This window comes from Tachysurus fulvidraco, unplaced genomic scaffold (genome assembly GCF_022655615.1).
Source record: "Tachysurus fulvidraco isolate hzauxx_2018 unplaced genomic scaffold, HZAU_PFXX_2.0 HiC_scaffold_77_np12, whole genome shotgun sequence".
NCBI lineage: Eukaryota > Metazoa > Chordata > Actinopteri > Siluriformes > Bagridae > Tachysurus > Tachysurus fulvidraco.
In genome coordinates, this window is record NW_025926944.1 from 1 (window position 1) to 24,353 (window position 24,353).

Genomic DNA, 24,353 nt, shown 5'->3' on the forward strand with positions numbered 1-24,353 from the left:
AAGTGAACTCTGTGCTGATTCAGGGTTTAATTTAACACACCGATGTTGGAGTGAAGTAAACGTGTGTCCTGCTGTAATCTGGAGAAGGAGACATGACCTCCAACATGAGTGTGTCTGGGAAACAGGACTTAAAGAAAGACGAGACGTGACTTACTTTTACATTCACCAGCAATAAATACACACTGTCTCATGGGAACACATCTGTATCTCTAAACACTCGCTAGTTAACACAGGAAGTCAACTTTGCTTTAAGGTGTTTAATAGCAGTGAATATATCACTGATCTGATCTAAGAACAGTTTAGACAAATCATTCACTGAGAGAATAGTAAAAAGGACTGTGTAATGTGGAGCTAGAAGTCTTCTCGGGTCTAAATATTTGTATCCAACCCGAAGTGACCCGAATCACTTTTTACCCGAACCCGACGTGCATAATTTATTTATTTTTCTACCCGAGACAAACCCGAAAAAATTAGACCCAAGTCCGACCCGACCCATTGGCATTTTTTTAACCCGACTGGACCGGAATGTTGCGTAACTCTACACTAAAATAACCGCTACAGCGTGGATTCAAAATTGATTGACAGGTCTGTTTCAACAAAAATTCGCTTACTGCCAGCCACACGTCGCAAGCGGTCTTGGCAAACAGAGGAGAGGTTGGAAAAGAACTCGAGTCGATGCACACACGCGAGATCTTCTCGGGTCCGTTCGGTAAAAACACATTCATTTTAAATTACCCGATAATAAATGCCGATATTATTACACCCGACCAGTGTCCGAGGCACATGTGAAACTTTTAGACCCGAACCCTTTCGGATCTAAGTGGACCCATGAAGACCTCTAATAAGAGCAGTATAGCTTTGTGTCAGTGAACTCTACAGGCTGTAATTCCTGACTTATGTCTCCTGTTTGAATAAGTGTACAGACTGGATCTGAATTAAAAAGATGGAATTATTGGTGTTTAATGATGAACACATGATTTGTTTAATAATTTAACAATGCTGAGACAGCAGAGTATTAATTATTGCTGATATTTCTGTTGTAATACTAGAATGATGGAGGGAAAGAGATCAGACTCACCAGAACCCAGCTGTGTGTCCATGAAGAGTGACCAGTCAATGGGAAAACCAATTAACTTCAGAGACAGAGACAGTTCTACTGATGTGAGGTCAGTATAGTGAGGTGTTTAACACTCACTTGTCTCATTATGAAGCCCTTCGTGACCTTTATCAGGTGCTGAAGCAGTTAACAGTGCTGAGACAGCCGAGTATTAATTATTGCTGATATTTCTGTACTTCTGTAATACTAGAATGATGGAGGGAAAGAGATCAGACTCACCAGAACTCAGCTGTGTGTCCATGAAGAGTGACCAGTCAATGGATTTTCCACTTTTCTTCAGAGACAGAGACAGTTCTACTGATATGAGGTCAGTATAGTGAGGTGTTTTACAGCAGTGTTCCACCTGATCAAACTCACTCGTCTCATTATGAAGCCCCTCATGAGCTTTATCAGGTGTTGAAGCAGTAAAACACTAAACTGTGCAGTTCTGCAGCTCTCGGACTGGCAGTGAGGAAAAGTGCTTTAAGAGTTCAGTTCAGTCTGCAGTCCCTGAGCTGGAGGGTCTGTGGTGCTACAGAAGAACATTTACACCTGGGACATTAATGACAATATAAAGATTTTATTCATTTATTCAAACATTTGTTTCTAAACATGTTGGTGTCAGTTAGGAAATCCTGAAATCAGTGTATTGTGTTAAGAGGATAGTGTTAAATATCTGTGTGTGTATTTATTAGTGTGTGATTTGTGCAGCTATGAATACATATAGTCCATATTACATGATGGGTTTTGTTTGTTCACAGACCACAAAAATCAAACATCAGCACAAATCAGCTGGACTCTATATTCAAGGTGTGTGTGTTGTTTTTAAAGTGTGTAATGTCTGTGTTGTGATCCCTTGTCATGTCTTGATGTGCAGCAGCATTAAGGGTAATCAGTTGTATGAGTTTAAATTTTGTGATAATAAAAGACTTTTCTTCTTTTGATAAAATAAAAGCCTCTCTCACTGTAACATGATAATATTTATATCTGTTCCTGTGTGTTTCTAACCAGGAGCTGGAACACAAAGTCATCACTCTGATAAAGAATGAGCTGAAGAGGTTTAGGAAGCTCCTGAGTCCAGATTACCCAGCATGCACTGAGAGGGAGGTGGAGGATGAGGAGGATCTGCACAGTGTCAGAGACGGAGCGCTGAAGATCTCACTGCACGTCCTGAAGAACATGAACCACACAGATCTCGCTAACACACTGCACAACAGTAAGAGCTCTGAGTCATGACTTTATTCCATCAGCTTCACTTTAGAGAGAGTAATAATATATAGTACATATACATATAATACAGTATATACAGTATGCATATAATATAGTATATAGTATATAGAGATAATATTTAGTACATCAGTCAGGAATTAATAGCAGTGTTTGTACGATTTTGCATTATAACTATTTATTACTAAACTAGATATTACTTTGTTTATTAGAACTCGCCTCTGTGTATCAGCCAAAGTTGAAGTCCAATCTGAGAAAGAAGTTTAAAAGAATTAATGAAGGAATCTCACAGCATGGAAGCTCAGCACTTCTGAATGAGATCTACACTGAGCTCTACATCACAGAGGGTTGGGGTGGAGACATCAATAATGAACATGAGGTGAGACAGATTGAGGCAGTGTCCAGGAGACCAGCAACACAGGAGAAACCCATCAAATGTAATGAGATCTTTAAGGACAAGTCCATCAGAACTGTGCTGACTAAAGGAGTTGCTGGAATTGGAAAAACAGTCTCTGTGCAGAAGTTCATCCTGGACTGGGCTGAAGGAGAAGTAAATCAGGATGTCACCTTCATGTTTCCACTTCCCTTTAGAGAGCTGAATCTGATGAAGCAGCAAAATCTCAGTTTGATGAAACTTCTTCATCACTTTTTCCCAGAAATACGAAAACTAGAATCAATAGACTGTGACTCCTACAAAGTGTTGTTGATCTTTGATGGTCTGGATGAGTGTCGTCTTCCTCTGAATTTCCAGAAGAATGAGAGATTGTGTGATGTGACAGAGTCAGCCTCAGTGGATGTGCTGCTGACGAACCTCATCAAGGGGAATCTGCTTCCCTCTGCTCTCCTCTGGATAACCACAAGACCAGGAGCAGCCAATCAGATCCCTCCTGAGTGTGTAGACCAGGTAACAGAGGTACGAGGCTTCAGTGATCCTCAGAAAGTGGAGTACTTCAGGAAGAGGATCAGTGATCAGAGCCTGGCTGATAACATCATCACTCACCTGAAGTCTTCAAGAAGCCTCTACATCATGTGCCACATCCCAGTCTTCTGCTGGATCTCAGCCACTGTTCTAGAGAGAATGTTGGGTGAAGCAGAGGGTGGAGAGATCCCCAAGACTCTGACTCAAATGTTCACACACTTCCTGATCTTTCAGATCAAACACAAGGACCAAAAGTACCATCAGAAATGTGACCCTGATCCTCAGCAGACCAGAGAGAGTATCATGGCACTGGGAAAACTGGCTTTCCACCAGCTAGAGAAAGGAAACCTGATCTTCTATGAGGAAGACCTGAGAGACTGTGGCATTGGTGTCAGAGAAGTGTCAGTGTACTCAGGAGTGTGTACCCAGATCTTCAGAGAGGAGTTTGGGCTTCACCTGGGGAAGGTGTTCAGCTTCGTACATCTGAGTGTTCAGGAGTTTCTGGCTGCTTTATATGTATTTTTCTGCTTTATTTTAAGAAATACAAATGTGCTTGTGGGGCAAAGCACTGGTCCTTTTCATTTCTTCAGAAAACCAACCATGTCTGATCTCCTCAGGAGTGCAGTGGACAAGGCCTTACAGAGTGAGAATGGACACCTGGACCTGTTCCTCCGCTTCCTTCTGGGTCTCTCACTGGAGACCAATCAAACTCTTTTACGAGACTTAATGCCACAGACAGGAAGCAGATCTCACAGCAAACAGGAAACAGTGGAGTACATCAAGGAGAAGATCAGGGAGAATCCATCTCCAGAGAAATCCATCAATCTGTTCCACTGTCTGAATGATCTGAATGATGATTCTCTATTGCAGGAAGTACAAACTTACCTGAACAGAGAGGGTTACAGTTGTCTCAGTGGAACCAGACTCTCACCTGCTCAGTGGTCAGCTCTGGTGTTTGTGTTACTGACCTCAGAACAGAAGCTGGATGTGTTTGAATTGAGGAAATATAATCGATCACATGAAGGTCTTCTGAGACTGCTGCCAGTGGTCAAAGCCTCCAGAAAAGCTGTGTGAGTATTTTTATTTATAACTATATTACTGCATGGTTTATTATTTTAATGTAACACTGAACTGCACTGTTTGGATTAATGTGTGTTAATAGTTCCTCTAATCATCTTTACACAAACCTCTGGTACTTTTACAGAAGATTGTGTCACTTTTTAAACTAACATGTTATATCTGAACTGAGGGCTGGGCCACATGGACAAAATCTTATAGCATCATATGAGGTATTTTATAGCTTTTATATATGAATCATGAAAAATTAAGTGTTCTCTAAAATTTATGGAAAAATTTCTATACAAAATAACTGCATGCATTTAAGAACTAAAGACATTTCTGAACTAAACACCAATGAAAGACTTTTTCTGTTCTGTTTATATTGAAAGTGACATTTAACAAAACTCTCACACATGAGAAAAACATCAGACTGACAAAATGGGATCAATATGGATAGAAAATAGAAAAAGTAAATATTAAAACACTCTAATGTCCTTCAGGTATGTCTTTATGTTGAAGTTCCTCATCTTTTGTTGTGTGTGACACAGTGTTGTGGGGAGATTCACTCTGTCATGGCTTTTTTACTCAATTGTTCTTTCTTATAAAAATAAAACATAAATGCTTTTTAAAACTTTAACCCAATATGAAGGAAAAACAAAAGTCTCCTTCAGTCTGCACTACTGCTAAACTTTACCAAGGACTGAGCTCGTGGTAAATAAAACATCAACCATCATTTTGGACCTCGACACATTGGACAGACGAAGTTGGAAAATGTTCAGCTTTATCTTCTTATTATGTTAGAAACAAGCTAGGCAGCGAACTCAGATGTGTGATTAAGATTTTCTTTCTCTAACACTGACCTGTTTGTAGAGGATGGAGTTTAAATGTGACTTTTTATATGAAGACTTTTATTTTGATGGGGTTCTTTGTTCTTTGCTTATCAAGTGTACAAGCAGGTAAAAAGAGAGAGGATGAATAATGTGTCACAGGTGAGTGTAGTGTCGTGACCGCTGTTATTAAAAAGTCCTGTTTTGTTCTACTTGGCGCTCGACAAAGACACCAAACTGTTAATAATCACATTCTTGTTCTTGGGTCGTGATTGTTGTTAATCTGTTGTAGTTGAATTATAGACAGTTTTTTGTCTGGTTCACTGCATCAGAAGATGGTGGATGTGGTAAAAACAGACGGTGAACACAAAGACGGTTGCCCGTGACGGTCGGTCAGGTTTATCACCGTTACTGTTGAAGAGTCGCCAGGTTTCGTTCTTTGGAAACTTTCTGTGGATTTTGGAGACATTAACCTGTGGACTGTGTTTGTATTTATAAGCAGCTGTAGTGAATCGTTATTTTTGTTGTACAACATTAATAACAGACTGGTTTTGTTCTCTGTTCATCATTATGTACTGATAAAATATTACACGTTGGTACACTACATTCTACCATGTCACTTATAGCCCCCTGAAGCCCAACTACACAAATCCTTTAGTGTAACACACAGTAGTGTTGTGTTAGATTTGTACCTACAAGGTGGGTTAGATTTCCTGCTATGTGTATAGTCAGTGTTTTAGATTGAACAAACGAATGTCTGTATGTTGATCCATCTAAAGCTAATACTTGTGTATATACAGTGTGACTCATTTAAAGGTAAGAAGTTTGCCTTTGTTTATTTCTGATGCTGTGTGCAGTCGTGCTGATGTGACGTCACTCTGTAAACAGGGAAGGAGCTCAGATTTGAGAAGAGAACCCAACGTTCACTTCTCAGTTGTGGAGGCATGAAAGACATGATCCCATTTACTCTGTGGAGAAAGAAGGGTTCACTAAGTTGTGTTGAAATAGTAACAGTGACATCTGTAGTAAACAGTACAAAGTTCTTTCTAATATCCTTTATTTACATTGTTTATGATCGATGAGAGATTTTTACTCATCTATATTTTATAAAAAATACAATTCATGATCAAGAATCGTTTATAAGGTTAAAAAATGTAATCTTTCTCTTTAGTTTGGATGTGTTTGGACGTATGTGAACACACCACCTGTACTCAGGTCCACACCAAACACCTGAACCAGTGTGTGTGTAAAATCAGAGGTCTGGAGGTGACAGATTTGTACGTGTACGAGCACAGAGAACAACACACACCAACTGTTTTAGTGTCTCTGTGAAATCCAACATATAACTGAGTGTAAAGTACGACTAGTATTGTCATGTTATTAACTGGTAGTGTACAGCTGTATAATTCTTTATGTTCTGTAATAAAATGCACTGTATCTGCAGTGTTGGGTGTAGAAACTTGAACACAGATCAGAGTGTAGTGTTTGTAGGCTGCTCGCTCTCACATGTGTGTGTTATGTACATAACCGAATGGTCTTATAATAAATTGTACCTGAGAGATTGTGGAGTGCAGAAAGACGTCCCTGCTCCTGTAAATGTGCTGATGTGGTGTCCTGTCCTCTGATTTGTGTGTGTGACACAAACACACTGACATTTCTGTTACATCTTCAACTTTAGCTGGATTATGGCTGTGTTTGAGATCAGTGTTCTGATATTTCATCATTTATCTTTCAGTCTGCGTGGGTGTAATCTGACAGAGGAAAGCTGTAGACTTCTGTCCTCAGTTCTCAGCTCAAACTCCTCCAGTCTGAGAGAACTGGACCTCAGTAACAATAAACTGTTGCAGGATTCAGGAGTGAAGCTGCTCTCTGATGGACTGAAGAATCCACACTGTACACTGGAGATACTGAGGTACACACACACACACACACACACTCACACCACACACACAATACATACATATATATATATATATATATATATATATATATATATATATATATATATATATATATATATATATATATATAGCTAACAAGCTATAAGTTAGTAAACATCAGCAAGGCATTTTTTAACAGGCTTTATTTAAAAGGTGTGTTATGTACATGAAAAATCAATATTGAGTTTAATAAAAGTAAGATTGTTACATTATAAAGTCTTATAACAGACTGAATAGGAGCTTAGAATGTGAGAGTTTACAACACAAAGCATTAATTATCCTCTAAATAAATTCACATAGCATCGTTATTACATAATTTCATAACATTCAGAGAGATTTAGATCACTTTTGAGTTTGGGAGTTAGATACATGGTGAGACTACTGAAAACTGCTGTGACCTTGTAAACATTTCATGTTGTCTCACCCTCAAGTGTTTACCCAGGACACGCTTCACCTACAGTATGGGGGAAGTTTGTGTTTGATGTGTTTGATGAGTCCATCTCTGTTCATCTCATTCACAATGGAGTGAAGTGGAAGATAAACTCTGTGTGGCTTTCGGCATGGTTTAAGTCTCACCATGTATCTAACTGTTGTAGTGGAAATTTTAACTATCATCAGTGTTTATATATAATGTTATGTGCTTTTACAGTATTCTGTGTGAAAGACTAGGGAGAAAGAACAAGAGGCCCTTATTCTAGCTGTTATGGGAACTTTAGGTGTGTGTGTGTGTGTGCAGGTGTTCAATAAGAACTGAAAATGGAATGTGGCCTTGCTGAGGTGATAATGGGAGAAATCTTCAGTAATGAGGGAGGATGCATGAAGACACACACATACACACATGTACACACATGCACACACATACATTTACACACACACACACACACACACACACACACACACACACACACACACACACACACACACACAAACAAACCCACACACATGTACACACATACACACACACACATTTACGCACACATACACACACACACACAAACCTGGGGTATTTGCCTCTTCACTGTGTAGACTTTGCAATGTATTGAAGAAGCCTTTTGCTTTTACTACCAACTCTGAGTCTGAGTGTGTTTTATACCTCAACTGACAACACACTCTCAAATTCAAAACTGATCTAAATCTCTCTGATTGTTATGAAATTATTTAAAAACGATGCTATGTGAATTTACCCATCCATCTATCCATCTTCTACCGCTTATCCGGAGCCGGGAGCTCTCCACCAACCTGAAGTGGTTTTCATCTGAGAACCATGGCCTCACAGTTGGAGGTGCTGATTCTCATCCCCGCCGCTTCACACTCGGCTGCAAACCGTCCCAGTGCACGCTGAAGGTCCTGATTTGAGGAAGCCAACAGTACAACATCATTTGCAAATTACAGAGATGAAATCCTGTTGCCCCCAAACCGGACTCCCTCCGGCCCCCGACTGCGCCTCGAAATCCTGTCCATATAAATAATAAACAGGACCTGTGACAACATGGTCTGACTTACTGCCAGCAAAGCAAACCAAACTCCTGCTCCAGTCATATAGGGACCAGACAGCCCTTATTAGCAGAGGGCCCTGGACCCCATACTCCCAGAGCACCCCCCCACAGGTCGTCATGAGGGACACAGTCGAATGCCTTCTCCAGATCCACAAAGCACATGTGGACTGGCTGGGCAAACTCCCATGAATCCTCCAGCAACCTGGCGAGGGTATAGAGATGGTCCAGTGTTCCACGACTGGGATGAAACCCACATTGTTCCTCCTGAATCCGAGGTTTGACTATCGGCCAAATTTTCCTCTCCATTACCCTGGCATAGACTTTTCTGGGGAGGCTGAGGATTGTGATCCCCCTGTAGTTGAACACACCCTCCGGTTCCCCTTCTTAAACAGAGGGACCACCACCCCAGTCTTCCAGTCCAGAGGCACTGCCCCCAGCTGCCACGCGATGTTGCAGAGGCATGTCAACCAAGACAGCCCCACAACTTCCAGAGACTTGAGTTACTCAGGGTGGATCTCATCCACCCCTGGTGCCTTGCCACTGAGGAGCTTCTCAACTACCTCAGTGACCTCAGCTTGCGGGATCGACGAGTCCACAACTGAGCCTTCAGCCTCTGCTTCCTCAGTGGAAGACATGTTGGTGGGGTTGAGGAGATCCTCGAAGTACTCCTTCCACCGTCTGAGGATGTCCCCAGTCGAAGTCAGCAGATTCCCACTCCCACTGTAAACAGTGTGTGCAGGGCACTGCTTCCCCCTCCTGAGGTGGCGGACGGTTTGCCAGAATTTCTTCAAGGCCAACCAATGGCCTCACTGAACTCCACCCAGACCCGAGTTTTCGCCTCCGCAACCACCCAGTCTGAAGCTCGCTTGGCATTCTGGTACCTATCAGCTGGATCTGGATTAACCGAGCCAACCAGCCTGATAGGACTCATTCTTCAGCTTGATGGCATCCCTTACGTCCGAGGTCCACCACCAGGTTTGGGGATTGCCGACATGACTGGCACCAGAGACCTTACAGCCACAGCTCAGAGGGGCCACGTCGACAATGGAGGTGGAGAACATGGTGCACTAGGACTAGGGTGTCCTGGTGCCACGTGCACTGATGCACACCCTTATGCTTTAAACTGTGACTAGCACAGAAGTCCACTAACAGAACACCACTCGGGTTAGGTTCCTCCCAATCACACCCCTCCAGGTGTCACTGTCGCTGCCCACGTGAGCGTTGAAGTCCCCCAGTAGAACGACGGAGTCCTGGTAGGAGCACTTTCCAGCACCCCTCCCAGAGACCCCAAGAAGGCCGGGTACTCTACACTGCCAAATTTTCCCATAAGCACAAATAACAGTGAGAGACCTATCCTTGACCCGAAGGCGCAGGGAAACGACCCTCTCGTTCACCGGGGTAAACTCCAACACATGGCGGTTGAGATGGGAAGCTATGAGCAAGCCCTCTCTCCATGGCCAACTCCAGAGTAGTAGAGAGTCCAGCCTCTCTCGAGGAGTTGGGTTCCTGAACCCAAGCTGTGTGTGGAGGCGAGCCCAACTATCTCTAGTCGGTATCTCTCAGCCTTCTGCACCAGTTCAGGCTCCTTCCCCCCAGTGAGGTGACATTCCATGTCCTTAGAGCCAGATTCTGTGTCCGGGGATTGGGTCACCGAGGCCCCCGCATTCGACTGCCACCCAATCCACAATGCACCAGACACTTACGGTTCCTCCTATAGGTGGTGGGCCCGCGGAAGATGGGCCCAGCTAAGCATCTGTCGATCAAAACCATCTTAATGTCAGGTTTACATACTCTCTTGTGATGTGGCAAGAAATTGCAGGATCCTTCTCTATGTGATGCGCATTCTTACTTACCACATCTGTACACAGACTGTTTATTTTATATTTTTAACCTGATATTAGAACCTTGTGTTCAGGTCCACACTTTATTTCTCACTGATGGAAACACCCCAATTCACTATCAGACAAATAAATCAAACATTTCATAATTTCTCTTCCAGTCTGTGTTGGTGTAATCTGACAGAGGAAAGCTGTAGAGTTCTGTTCTCAGTTCTCAGCTCAAACTCCTCCAGATTGAGAGAACTGGACCTGAGTTACAATAATCTGCAGGATTCAGGAGTGAAGCTGCTCTCTGATGGACTGAAGAATCCACACTGTACACTGGAGATACTGAGGTACGCACACACGCACACACGCACACACACATACACGCACACACGCACACACACATACACACATACACACATACACACATACACACGCACACACACGCGCACACGCGCACGCGCACACGCGCACACGCGCACGCACACGCACACGCACACACATATACACATATACACACACACACATACACACACACACACACACTGTGTTTAAGCTGCTTTGTAAATGTATTTAGTGAAGGTGACTGATGGATAAACACTGAGAGTGAGATCCACATCCTGGGAGCAGCGACACTAAAAGCAGTTTAACTGAAGCTTCTTCTTATTAAAATTCACCTTAAGGAAGTCAGCATTTGTTGATGATAAATAAATATTTGAGATGATATTAAAATGATTGTGGATGTCACAGGTAACCAGTACAGTTCCTGTACAATAGGAGTGATTTGGTTACTAACTGTAATGTATAAAGGGTTTTTTTTTGTGAAATACATAAAAGAGCATTACATTAATCTAATCTACTTGGAATGATTGAATGTAGAAAAAGTTTTTCTGTATCTTCTTTACTCCAAATGAAATTTCATGTTGTCTTGATGATTGACTTCACAATTGAACATAAAACTGTCTAGCACACAAGTATGATGTGAACCAGTTTAGTTCTGGTCCTGAGAGACCTACCCAGTGTTCAAGTCTGTGTAGCAGAATATCCTGGTCTACAGAATCAAAAGCTGCACTCAGGTCAAGAAGAAGAAGAATGGAAATGTGATCAGAACTGGAACTTAGTTACAGATCATTTGAAACACTGAGCAAATGCCACACAGCACAGAACATTTGTATTTAGTGACATTAAAACTCTATATGTCACAGCGGGACAAAGGCGAGTGAGGATCGAATTGCAGTTTCAGAGTTTAATAATCCAAAACAAGAAACAGATGAACAATCAGGCAGAGCAGGAGGCCAGGGTGGAGCCAGTAGGGCAGGTGGCCATGGCGGAGCCGGAAGGGCAGGTGGCCGGGGCGGCGCCGCAGGCAGAGTCAGATACCAGGGCAGGACTTGGAGCCAGGGTGGTACCACGGGTCGAGCCAGGGACCAAAGCCGAATTGGCAGCCAGGGTGGTGCTGGAGGCGGGGCCAGAAACCAGAGCAAGGCCGGAGACCAGGGTGGTGCTGGAGGCGGAGCCAGAGACCAGAGCAAGGCCGGAGACCAGGGCGGTGCCGCAGGCGGAGCCAGAGACCAGAGCAGGGCTGGAGACCAGGGCAGGGCTGCCGATGCGCTCAGTGAGCTGGCCGTGATTGCAACCCATGGTGGTGCTGGGGGTGCTCTGAGCCTGTAAACAGGGACAGGAGGTAGAGGGGCTGGCAAATCCAATGGAACGAAACACAGGACAGATAAAACAGGAAAATTGGTTGGTTCAGGCCAGGCAGAGAGTTCAGGGAGCTTGGGTATATCCATGTCGACTGCGTTATCCGACTCCGTCATTTCAGTCGACCCGGTCGGTTCGGCTGGTTCCATCGACCCGGTCGGTTCGGCTGGTTCCATCGACCCGGTCGGTTCGGCTGGTTCCATCGACCCGGTTGGCCCATCTGGTTCTGAAGACCCGGCCGGCTCGGCTGGTTCCGTCGACCCGGTTGGCCCATCTGGTTCCGTCAACCTGGTCGGTTTGGCTGGTTCCGTCGACCCTGTCGGTTTGGCTGGTTCCGTAGACCCGGTTGGCCCATCTGTTTCCGTTGATCCGGCCGGTTCGTTTGGTTCGCTTGGTTCCGGTGACCCGGCTGGTTCACTTGGTTCCGGCGACTTGGCTGGTTCACTTGGTTCCGGCGACCCATTTGGCCCGGTTGGTTCCGTTGAACCGGCTGGTTCGGCTGGTTCCGTCGACCTGGCTGGTTCGGTTGGTTCCAACGACCCGGTCGGCTCATCTGGTTCCGATGACCAGGTCGGTGCGGCTGGTGAGGCCGACGGCTTAGGGATGCCGGCCACCCGAACCGACCTCATCGGGGCACGGGCCTCAGCCGAGCTTGCTGGTATGGTAGCCATGTGAACCGGCTCGATCACAGGTGTGCACGGGACTGGGCTGGACGGAGGCACTGTAGGGCATTTGGGCGTCCGTGGCTGGTTTGGCCCCGAAGCCCACGGACCTCGATGCTTGCTGCCCCCCCCCCCCAAAAAAAAATATTTAAGGCCGGCTTCTGTCTCTCCACTGCCCATGGTTACCGAGGACCCGCCCAGGAGCAACGCCAAGTTGACGAAATCCGACAAAGATCCAATCTCTCGGCTATTCTGCATTGAGTAGCGCAGGTTTTTCTCTAGTCCATACCTGAAGATGTCCTTGAGAGCCTTCTCTCCAAAATTGACCTGGTTACACAGGTCCACGAATACCTCAGCATATTCCTCGACTGGGGAATCCTCTGACAAGATTTCTGCTGGATCCAATTGTGGTTGGTCGTTCTGTCTTGGCGGGACAAAGGCAAGTGAGGAGCCAAGTGCAGTTTCAGAGTTTAACCCTCTGGGGTCCAAAGACGTGCCGGCGTGTCTTTGGCACATTTTTTCCTCTTCAACGTGAAGTCCACTTAAAATACTCCATCATTCATAGTCATACACATACATGTAATACATCATTCGAATCTGTAAAGGGTCCACTTTTATTTGAGTGCCTTCATAATAACAACAAAACACTGTGCTTTTGTAGAATAAAGAAAATAAACAGAGTGTGTTCTCTGCCATCTCTGTCTCGGTCACCACTCTTCACAGACACATAAATAAAACAACCCGAATCTCAGCAAATACTTGCCTCAAATACAAGATAAATATATGCATAGAAAGCTTGAAATGTCTACTTTTTAAAAAAAAAATTCAAGTCAAAAACAAATAATCTATTTTTATGTAATCCGTAAGAAAGTAAGGAGTGGTCCGGTGTCTCCTGTTTCGCCTAATTATCGCTAATGTGTTCCCGCATCCCTCTGAGCGCGCTGTTCATATGCAAATGAACTGAGGTGATTCAGGTAATCACGTACATGCCCCCGAGACACAGGGATGACTCAGTACATGAAATACAGACCTGTGTGCTTGGAAATGCCTTGGAAATGCCAGGCATGTGATGTTCACTTGTGTGTTCAGCTGAAAAGGAACTGTTTCCTAGAGTGGCACAAAGATGACTGTATAATTCTGGGTACTATGTGACAGAGTAGGTTAGGTTCTACAAACCTTACACCCTTTTTTATCTTGCGCTCTTCCTGTCCTCTTTTTGTTGCACAGTTTTGCCCTGATTGTGTCTTCTGTGTTATTACTAACTTCTAAAGTGATTTTGTGTGGTTACCTGTAAGGCTCATTATGCGACTCATTATGCGGGCCTTTGTCTTCTCAGGTGTGAATTACATTAATATGCATGATAGTTGACGCCTACTCGCATATGCCCTTTACAAACAAAAAGTGTCTTAGAAAATTTAAATCAACATATTGTTTCCTGTGAGTGAGTAAACAAGATAATTTTCACATAATTTTGAAGCAAAAACTCTAGGCTACAAGATCCAGTTCTCAAAAGTCATGTGAACCAATGTTCTGTATGTGTTTTAAGGCCTTATTCAAGTGATTTAAAATGTTTCATTTTTCACTAAACATTGTTTTCTCAAAAACACAATCATGTACATACATGCTGCTCACATATTATTGTAGTCCAGTTTGTGCTGATTACAGTCATATTAGACTTTAGCCATTTATATCTTCATAAGCAATTGAAAAAAGCACAAATGTCAGGGTATGACAAAACTTCTCCAGGCCCTAAAATACCCTTAGACCCCAGAGGGTTAATAATCCAAAACAAGAAACAGATGAACAATCAGGCAAGCAACACAAGGCAAAACACAGAGCACACAGGAAACGGGAACATCGACATAGACACACAACATACCAACACCAACAATGACCAACACCAGGGAAGTGAACAAACAGAGTAGATATAGCAAACAGGAACCAATCACAAAGCGGAGACAATCAGAGACTGAGACAACACACCTGGGGAAAGGATTGAGAGCAATTACTGTCCATTGTGACAAATGAGCGGTCGGAGCAAACAATTAACAGCAGGGCAAGAGAGCAGACAGAAACAGGGCAAAAACACAGACAGACTCATTACACTATAAAAGGTAAATGGGAGTTATTGTGACTTATTAATGTAACAGCAGCTGAAGACCAAAATGTGGAACCAGTTTACAGGAAAGGTGAATTAGGTGTGAATGTGGTGAAGGGAAAGAAAACAGTTGGAAGGAGAGAAAAAGAGATCTACACTATACCCGGGTGATCATGAACACTGTAATGACGAGTCAGCAAAATCCATGTGAAGAAGTTTTAATGAAGAAAAGATAAGACAAACAATCCAAAATCAGTAAGCAAAGGCAGGGTCAAAAAACAGGCCGAGTCTGAAATAAGTGTAACAAACAGTCCATGAGGAGAACAAATCACATCCACAAATCTGAAGAAGCAATAATCCAAAGAGCAAAAACAGGGTCAATAGTGATAAATATCACCATCAGAAACAAAGCTAATTCACACCATATAGAAAAACACTTATTTATTTGATCTGTGTATTGATGGTTTTAAGTGATGTGAAGGTGTGTGAAGGTTATTAAAAAACACCAACAGTTTTACTGTCTCTGTGAAAATACTGAAAGATCTACATCACTTCTCACATCAGAACAAAATCAATCATCACGTTAGTTCAGGCAGGCCGCAGGCCACGTCGTCAAGCGTGCATCAGGGGTTAATCAGCTGTTCATGACGCGCACCAATCCAGGTACGACATCCATATTATAAGACCCTTTAAATTCCCATTCACTGAGCCGCTTTTTAGCGCATCGCTGCTGCTGCGATTTAAACTCCCTCCTCCAACCCCAACTCCACCGAACCTGTTGTTCCCTTTCGGAACTTGAGCTGCGTCGAAATGCTATGGGAACGCCCCTGCGTGACCGCTTTCTGAACCACGTGTGTAATCTGACCAATAGGCATAGGGACGTGACGTTGCATAAACAGGAAGCTACAAATGGCTGCGAGATGGAAAAGACGCTAGCTTCTGCTCGTTCAGGTAAGCGCTGTTTTTCTGATACTGTGTTTTTCTGATCGAGTGATGGCTGGCAGACAAAAATTCCGAAAGTGTGTTTTTCCGTGTCTCCGTTTTATTACCGGGAAGGATTCGCATGATCGATGAGTTGTTTGCTTGGGAGTGGAGCATGCACAATCGGCTCTCGAGGGAGTAGATTGCTCACATTGCAGCCGCATGGCTATGCGCATGTTTCGCTCCCGGAGAGCGCTCTTCAAGAAGAGCGCTCTCCCTCGCGGCTCCGGTCCCGCTCCTGCTGAGGCAAAGCGGCGCCGGTGCTTGTGGGGCTCGCAGGTCGATTTAGCAGCGGGATTGGAGGAGGATGAGTCCTCTCCAGCTTCGTCTGCTGAATCGAGCTCCGGCTCTTGTGGAGAGGCAGGCCCGATGGCTGCTCCTTCTCCCGGCGTGAGCAGCGCGGCATTACATGTCTCTCTCTCCGAGGAAGGAGAGCTGATGGATGCTAGCGAGGCCGTGGGCTCCTCACAGCCTGTGCTGTATGAGGAGCTCCTCGAGGTCGTGACATGAGCCATAGCTAAGCTGGATTTAAATTGGCCAGTGGAGCAGCAGAAGCAGCGCACACCCGGTAAGCTGGATGAGCGTTTCCTACGCCCTGTGTCACTTCCTCAGCACCGGAGCTTGCCATTTTTTCCCGATCTGCATGCCGAGGTGTCCAGATCCTGGGAAACCCGTACTCTACGCGCACTTCTCCTAGTCACTCCTCGCTTTACGCGAATGTGGTTGGGGCTAATGCGTGCAACTATTGGGCAATGCCGCATGTGGAAGAGACGCTGGCTAGCTATCTCTCCCCTAGCGTAGCATCATCGCTAAAGGCTCCGGTGTTCCTTACTAAGCCGCTACACGCTACATCAGCCTTAGTAGGGAAGGCTTACGTGGCAGCAGGTCAGGCCGTGGGCTGCCTCCACACCATGGGCATACCAGGCTGACCTGCTACGTGATTTGGATGAGGGACTTAGCTCCGGGACCGCTGATATTGAGGAGTTGCATCGCACTGCCGTCTTGACTCTTTGTGCCACAAAGCACACCATGGCTGCCCTGGTGGCCACAGAAAGGCATCTGTGGCTCACCTTGTCCGACCTCCCGGACAAGGATCGAGCTGTGCTACTGGACGCACCGATGGCTCCTCCTGGATTGTTTGGCAATGCTGTAACAGCAGTCGTACACAAGTTCCAGGAGTCTATAAAGCAGTCGGCTGCGTTTCAGCAATACCTCCCTCGGCGATCTCGTGGGGCTGTTCCTTCCGGGCACCACGAATCCCAGAGACAGAGGCCCTCAGGTCACCCTGCTCTTTCCTGGGCCTTGGACGGAGATCGGGTGGCGACGCTCTAGGCCCAGGAAAGAGCAGGGTGACCTGAGGGTCACTCTCGCCTCCGACAAACGGGCAGTGGTGCATAGATCCTGATGGTCTATTGTTGGGAGGATGGGGCACACCTCACGTGATGGTGCCCATCCCTCCGCTGCACCACCGGGGTGCTAGGCCGTTGGCTCTGCCACAGGATGTGCTCCAGAGCACGGCCCCCCTCCGGCGGGCACCTCTCTCCACTTCCGCCCAAAGTCTCGGTACGGATGGGGGAGACCCGCCACCTCTCAGGAGGTGTCAATGGCCGCAGTACGTGGCTCCGGCCGTGCGGGTCATGGAGGCCGGTCTGTCAGCCCTGCCACAAGATGTGCTTCACGGCGCGGCTTCCCTCCAGCGGTTCACTCCCCACCTTCCACCCAAAGGTTCGTTGTGGAGGGGGAGGGTCCACCGCCTCTCGTGAGGCACCAGCAGCTGCAGGGCTTGGCACCAGCTGCTCTGAGTGGGTCAGAGGCCAGCAGTGAGGGGCTGGTTCCCCTGAGGAACTTTCTGACAGCTTGGGAGGAACTGCCAGAAGTCTTCCGGTGGGTCCTGCGGACCATAGAGGACGGCTACACGGTTCAGTTCGCGTCCTCTCCTCCCCGTTTCAACGGGATGTATCCCACCCTGGTGGGACTAGAGCAGGCTCTGGTCCAGGAACAAGAAGTGCACATACTCCTGAGGAAAGAAGCCATTGAGGTGGTCCCCCCCTCGGTTTTACAGCCCGTACTTCATCGTTCCGAAGAAGGATGGTGGGTTGCATCCCATTCTAGATCTACGCTCCTTGAACCGCTCTCTCAGGAGGCTCAGGTTCAGGATGCTCACCCTCAGGGAGGTCGTGACTCAGATCAGGTCAGGGGACTGGTTCGTCACAATAGATCTGGAAGATGCGTACTTTCACGTTTCCATCCTTCCTGCACACAGGAGGTTCCTGAGGTTTGCTTTCGGGGGCGAAGCTTACCAATATCGGGTCCTCCCGTTCGGCCTAGCACTCTCGCCCTGCACCTTCACGAAATGCATCGAGGCAGCACTGACCCCGCTGCGGAACCAAGGCATCCGCATTTTAAATTACCTCGACGACTGATTGATTCTGGCTCAGTCGGAGCGCCGGGCATTGCGTCATCGCGATGTCGTCCTCGCCTGCATGAAGGTGCTTGGGTTTCGGCTACACGCCAGCAAAAGCATGCTCTCTCCAGCACAGATAACCACCTTTTTGGGCGTGATATGGGACTCGGCCAGGATGCAGGCACGGTTGTCACCTGCTCGGGTCGAAGTCATCCTCACCTCAGTCAGGAGAGTGCGGGAAGGCCAGCCACTCATTGTGAAGCAGTTCCAGAGGCTGCTAGGGCTCATGGCTGTGTCATCCAGCGTAATCCCGCTCGGCCTCCTGCACATGAGGCCCCTCCAGTGGTGGCTCCTGGGCAGGGGGTTTTCTCTCAGGGGAAACCCATATCATTCCATCAAGGTCTCGAGGCGTGCCCTTCGAGCCTTGGATGTTTGGAAAGACCAAACGTTTCTGTCCCAAGGCCCCGTGTTGGGGGCTCCATGTCGCCACGTGACACAAATGACGGATGCCTCCCTCACGGGGTGGGGTGCGGTCATGAGTGGCCACTCTGCCCAAGGTCTGTGGAGCGGCCCATGTCTCTTGTGGCACATAAATTGCCTGGAGATGATGGCGGTGTTTTTGGAGTTAAAACACTTCCTCCCGGACCTGCGAGACCGCCATAAATTGGTCCACATGGACAATACTGCGGTGGTCTCCTACATCAACAACCAAGGGGGCCACCGATCTCGCCCTTTGTACAAGCTAGCACGAGCGGTCCTCTTGTGGTCTAGGGACAGACTCCTCTCTTTGAGGGCCATTTATATCCCGGGACGGTTGAATGTCAGAGCAGATGCCCTGTCGAGGCAGGGTCCGAGGCCTGGGGAATGGCGTCTCCACCCTGAGTTGGTGGAGTTCATATGGCGGAGGTTCTACAGAGCCCAGGTGGATCTGTTTGTGTCCCGGGAGACCTCGCACTGTCCCCTCTGGTTCTCTCTCTCACCCAGCCCCATTAGGTCTGGATGCCATGGTACAGTCGTGGCCGAGGCTACGCCTGTACGCCTTTCCTCCGAATTGCACTGCTCCCTGGAGTTCTGGAGAGAATTTGCCGGGATGGAGTCCGACTCCTCCTGGTAGCACCTCGATGGCCGGGCAAGCCATGGTTTGCGGATCTGGTGTCCCTACTCGAGGGCCCTCCGTGGGAAATTCCTCTCACAGGCGGGCGGAACCCTGGTGCACCCCCGCCCAGAGCTGTGGAGGCTGTGGCCCTGAGGGGGCACAGTTCATAGCGGCTGGTCTCTCTACCGAGGTAGTAGTGACCCTTCTCCGCCCCAGAGCTTCCTCCATTTACAGCCCCTGAACAGAAGCGACAGAACCGACTGTGTCTAGTGTGAGCACTGGTCACTTACCTCCGCAGGACGAGTCCGTGGAGAGAATCGGTGCAGCTGCTCGTCTGCTACGGCCCTAACAGGAAAGGTTTCCCGGCCGCTATGCAGACGTTGAGCAGATGGGTAGTGGATGCGATTGTCGGCTCACAAGCCCGCTGGCTTCCCCGCACCGTTTGGTGTCCGAGCTCACTCCACCCGGAGTGTGGCGGCCTCTACGGCCTAGTCCTCTGGAGTGGCACTCCAAGACATCTGTGGCGCTGCGGGTTGGTCCACCCCGCTGACCTTCATCGGGTTTTATGACCTTGACCTCAGAGCCACCCCGGGCTCCTCTGTCCTACATGCAGGTGCCAAGGCCCTCACTCTCTACGCAGGGTCTGGTCAGTGTGGCGTGATTGGACACTCGTTCCCATAGCGTTTCGACGCAGCTCGAGTTCCGAAAGGGAACGTTTCTAGGTTAGAGACCGTAACCCTAGTTCCCTGAGGAACGAGATGCTGCGTCTCCGTGCCACAATCCCTTCATCCCTGCAGCGCTTACTTTCTCTCGCATGAGCTAGCGTCTTGTCCATCTTGCAGCCATTTGTAGCTTCCTGTTTACGCAACGTCACCCACCGATGACGTCACGTCCCTACGCCTATTGGTCAGATTACACACGTGATTCAGAGCGCGGTCACGCAGGGGAATTCCCATAGCGTTTCAAGGCAGCGTCTCGTTCCTCAGGGAACTAGGGTTACGGTCGTAAACTAGAGATGTTGGTGTACCAGTTTAAGTTATAAATCTTTATGATTTTTTTCTCTCCATCTTTATTTATTTATTTATTTATTTATTTATTTTCCAAAACATGTAAGTGAGCATATCTAATACTATGCATGATTAATGGTTCTGCTGTTATACGGGGAGTGTATTCTATTTTCTAGTTGCTGCTCTCCCCACTCTGTGCATGCGTGCGAACGGGCATGTGGATTTTTGCCCAGAACAGAACCATACCGTCTAAATGTATGCATATCATCTAGTAAATCCTCATTTGACAAAGTGGTCCTGACTGAAGTAAATTTATTGCCACAGTGTGTAGATCAGTGTACGTTACACACATTTAATAACATATTAATACTCTAGTCATACTAAAGTGTTGTACAGCATTTAAATAAAGATGTTGTGACAAACAGAAGTAATTAATAAACCAGCTTTTATCCTCCAGAAACATCACACTGGTCTCTAAATAACTAACAGTGAGCTCCAAATCTTCTGTCAGCTCAGGTGTAGAGAATTCCCTGTGTAAATACTCACACGCGCGCACACACACACACACACACACACACACACACACACACACACACACACACACACACACACACACACACACACACACACAATCTCTCACTCACACACAATCTCTCACTCACACACACACACACACACACACACACACACACACACACACACACACACACACACACACACACACTACTACTCCTATTTATAGTGTTATCTGTCCTCATGGAGCTGTTACTATTTTATAGACCTGTTTCTGTTGTTCAATGGGAGCAAAACTATTCCTGAAAATGTTTGTAACACAAAGTAAAAGTGTGTACAATGTACACAGATCTACACACTGAACACACTGTAATGAAGCAGTAAAGGACAGTGTGTAAATGTGTAAATGTTCTCCAGCAGAACTTTCCCCAGAGCTGCTGAACACACTGTATGAACATCTCTCTGCTAGAAATAAAGAGACGTGTTTGTTCAGAGTGACGTCTCTGTTATTATCTTCTTAAAGAAAGTTAAATACATCGTCTCATATGAGCTGAGACACATGGATCTGTCCAAGAGCAGTCCACGTTTATACACAGATGTTTATTTTATATTTTTATCCTGATATTAGAACCTTGTGTTCAGGTCCACACTTTATTTCTCACTGATGGAAACACCTCAATTCACTATCAGACAAATAAATCAAACACTTCATCATTTCTCTTCCAGTCTGTATCAGTGTTATCTGACAGAGGAAAGCTGTAGAGTTCTGTCCTCAGTTCTCAGCTCAAACTCCTCCAGTCTGAGAGAACTGAACCTGAGTAACAATAAACTGCAGGATTCAGTAGTGAAGCTGCTCTCTGATGGACTGAAGAATCCACACTGTACACTGGAGATACTGAGGTACACACACACACACACACACACACACACACACACACACACACACACACACACACACACACACACACACAGAGTTTTAATAAACACTACAACATCCAGTTCTCCTCTGTGGTAACTGTAATTGTAGTGATCTGATATATTGTCATTGTTGTGTGTGTGAGATGGAGAGTAAATGTACTGTATATAAAGATTTTGTGTAGTTCATGTTTTCAATACTAAACCTGAGTGTGTTAAGTGTGAGAAGGTTTTCTTTCTTGTAGGATGTATGACTGCAGTATTACAGATGAAGGTTGTGCTGCTCTGGCTTCAGCTCTGATGTCAAACCCCTCATCACACCTGAGAGAACTGGATCTGAACTATAATAATCCAGGAGAATCAGGAGTGAAGCTGCTCTCTGATCTACTGAAGGATCCACACTGTAAACTGGAGACACTACAGTGAGTTACTGACTTACTGTCTCTTTACTGTATGATATTGTGTAATATTCACTGTGTGCTGTAAAATGTCACATCTAATGTGTGTATTTATGCTTCTGTTGTTCATAAGCAATGTGTTTAAATGTGTCTGTAATTCTGTCCTGTTGTGTTTTTCAGCATTAAGTATAAGACACTCACCAGGTCTGGTGTATGACAGGAGTCTCTCCTCAGACCTTTTTTCCAGGATAAAGCAGTTATGGTGGTGAAGCGTTAGAACACGTCCCACATTTCCAGAAGTTTGGGAGCTGAATCATTCATATTCAGATGTAGAAGATCCATAACAACAACTGTGACTGATCACATCCTTTTATCCTCTCAGCTACAACTTCACACTTTAACATCTTTTACAATCCAAAGTCAAATCCTTCAGCATCTACACACAACACAGAGATATCATCACATCATCACACTGATTACACAAATACACATCCATGTGTTACAGATGTTTATACATTATTTTTACCTCTTTAATTGGATCTCAAATTTGTTTCTCCACAGATGATTGACTCACAGTTTGTGATCTTGATTTATTTATTTTCCTTTAAAAGTCTCTTCTTTTCAAACCCTTTTCACCAAACACTTAAAATCTTTATTAAAATTCCTTTAAACATGAAAGGAATCTTCTTTTTTGTGTAGTTGATCTATTTTCTCTTAATTTCCTCATGTTTGAATCGGTGACTCAAATTTGTTTCCTTATATCTGATTTTGTCTGTAAAGTTTTCTACATTTCTTGTACATAAAATAAAGACAATCGTTGTCCTGCAAGTTTTTCACTATACAGGATCTCTTCTTTCCTTCCTACATTTCTCTCTCTCTACACGTCTATCAGGTTGTTTTCACTCATTAGATCCTTTAGTTCTTTTCTCTCTGTATCTGATTTAATAACCATCCCATCTGCCATATCAAGTTTACTAAAAACAGTCACTGCAACTCCCATCATTATTATTTCTTTATGCTTAAAATTCTTTTTAAATGATTAAATAATTCTTTCTTTTCTTTTTTATCTGTTGGGTCATGTACATTTACTGAACTGACAAAAAGGAGAGCTAAAACTTCACTGTGTATAGGCAAATTGTAGTGTGTCAGCACTCTTTTTTTGTACCCCAGGTGTGTGTGTGTGTGTGTGTGTGTGTGTGTGTGTGTGTGTGTGTGTGTGTGTGTGTGTGTGTGTGTGTGTGTGTGTGTTCATGCATCATACTGTACCTGGTTACTGAAGATGTCTCCCTTTGAGTTATCACCTCAGCAAGGCCACATCCCAGTTTCAGTTCTTATCGAGCACCTGCACACAAACTCCCCTAAAATTCCCATCTTTCTAGCATGTACAAATGTAACAGTTAGAATAAAGGCTTCTTGTTCTTTCTCCCTAGTCTTTGTCACAGAATTTACTGTAAAAGCACATAATAATTATATAAAAACACTCATGATATTTAAAATGTCCTCTACACCAGCCTCTAGACTGCTCTAAGCTGCTGTCAAGTAGTTTTCAAAAAAAAAAGAAAAAGAAAAAACAAAACTAATAAAAAACAAAGTGAAATGGAGGAGAGCTTCACTTGTCGGAACTCAGAGCCGGTCTCCAAGCCGACACAAATAGAGGGTGATCTCTTCTCTTAGGCCTTTAGTTAGATTTCACTGTTAACTCTATAATTACTACAAAAATACTGAGAAAACTCCTCAGACCTGGATGAGAATGAGCAAACTTCTTTATTGTGGTCAATCAGCCAACAAATTATAATTTGCCAAATTCAAAGTAACAAATTGGCAAATTCAAAGTAACAAATTGGCAAATTAAAAGTAACAAATTGCCAAATTCAAAGTAACAAATGAAAACCCCCAAAAAGAGCATGTCATGCAAAATCAATCAAGAAAAACAAGAACTCTCGCGACATCCTTGCAAAAATAAAAACATCCACCTTGACCCATGGACACGGGCATGCGCCCGCACGCGCGCGCACGCGCCCCTACGCACACACACCTTCGCCCCCGAAGAACCAAAAAAAAAACCTCAGATATCTTCTCAATATATACCCTGGCACTCCTAGGAGCCCAGGTGCCATATCACCCTATTTACCGGAATCATCTCCTATGTTTTCTAAATACACTGACCCAATTTCGCCTTCGTCAGTCTGCA

General features: G+C 45.4%; 2 protein-coding genes across 2 annotated transcripts; one reads left to right on the forward strand and one right to left on the reverse strand.

Annotated features, from left to right (window-relative positions):
- Window positions 1-104: 104 nt before the first annotated feature.
- On the forward strand, window positions 105-10,723 carry LOC113641397 (NLR family CARD domain-containing protein 3-like; the record flags this gene model as incomplete). Its single annotated transcript, XM_047809725.1, has 7 exons — window positions 105-145; window positions 1,050-1,166; window positions 1,858-1,906; window positions 2,108-2,312; window positions 2,536-4,312; window positions 6,864-7,040; window positions 10,564-10,723. Coding segments are annotated over exons 1-7 (2,526 nt in total), but the record flags the coding sequence as incomplete, so codon positions are not given.
- A 432-nt stretch (window positions 10,724-11,155) lies between these two features.
- On the reverse strand, window positions 11,156-13,266 carry LOC125140452 (leucine-rich repeat extensin-like protein 5). The gene has a single exon (XM_047809726.1). The coding sequence runs from the start codon at window positions 13,264-13,266 to the stop codon at window positions 11,587-11,589; it is 1,680 nt and encodes a 559-aa protein (XP_047665682.1). The 3' UTR covers window positions 11,156-11,586.
- Window positions 13,267-24,353: the final 11,087 nt, after the last annotated feature.

Coding starts and splice junctions, on each gene's coding strand:
- LOC125140452 (XM_047809726.1), bottom strand. CDS start 13,266: ATGTGCCAAAGACACGCCGGCACGTCTTTGGACCCCAGAGGGTTAAAC.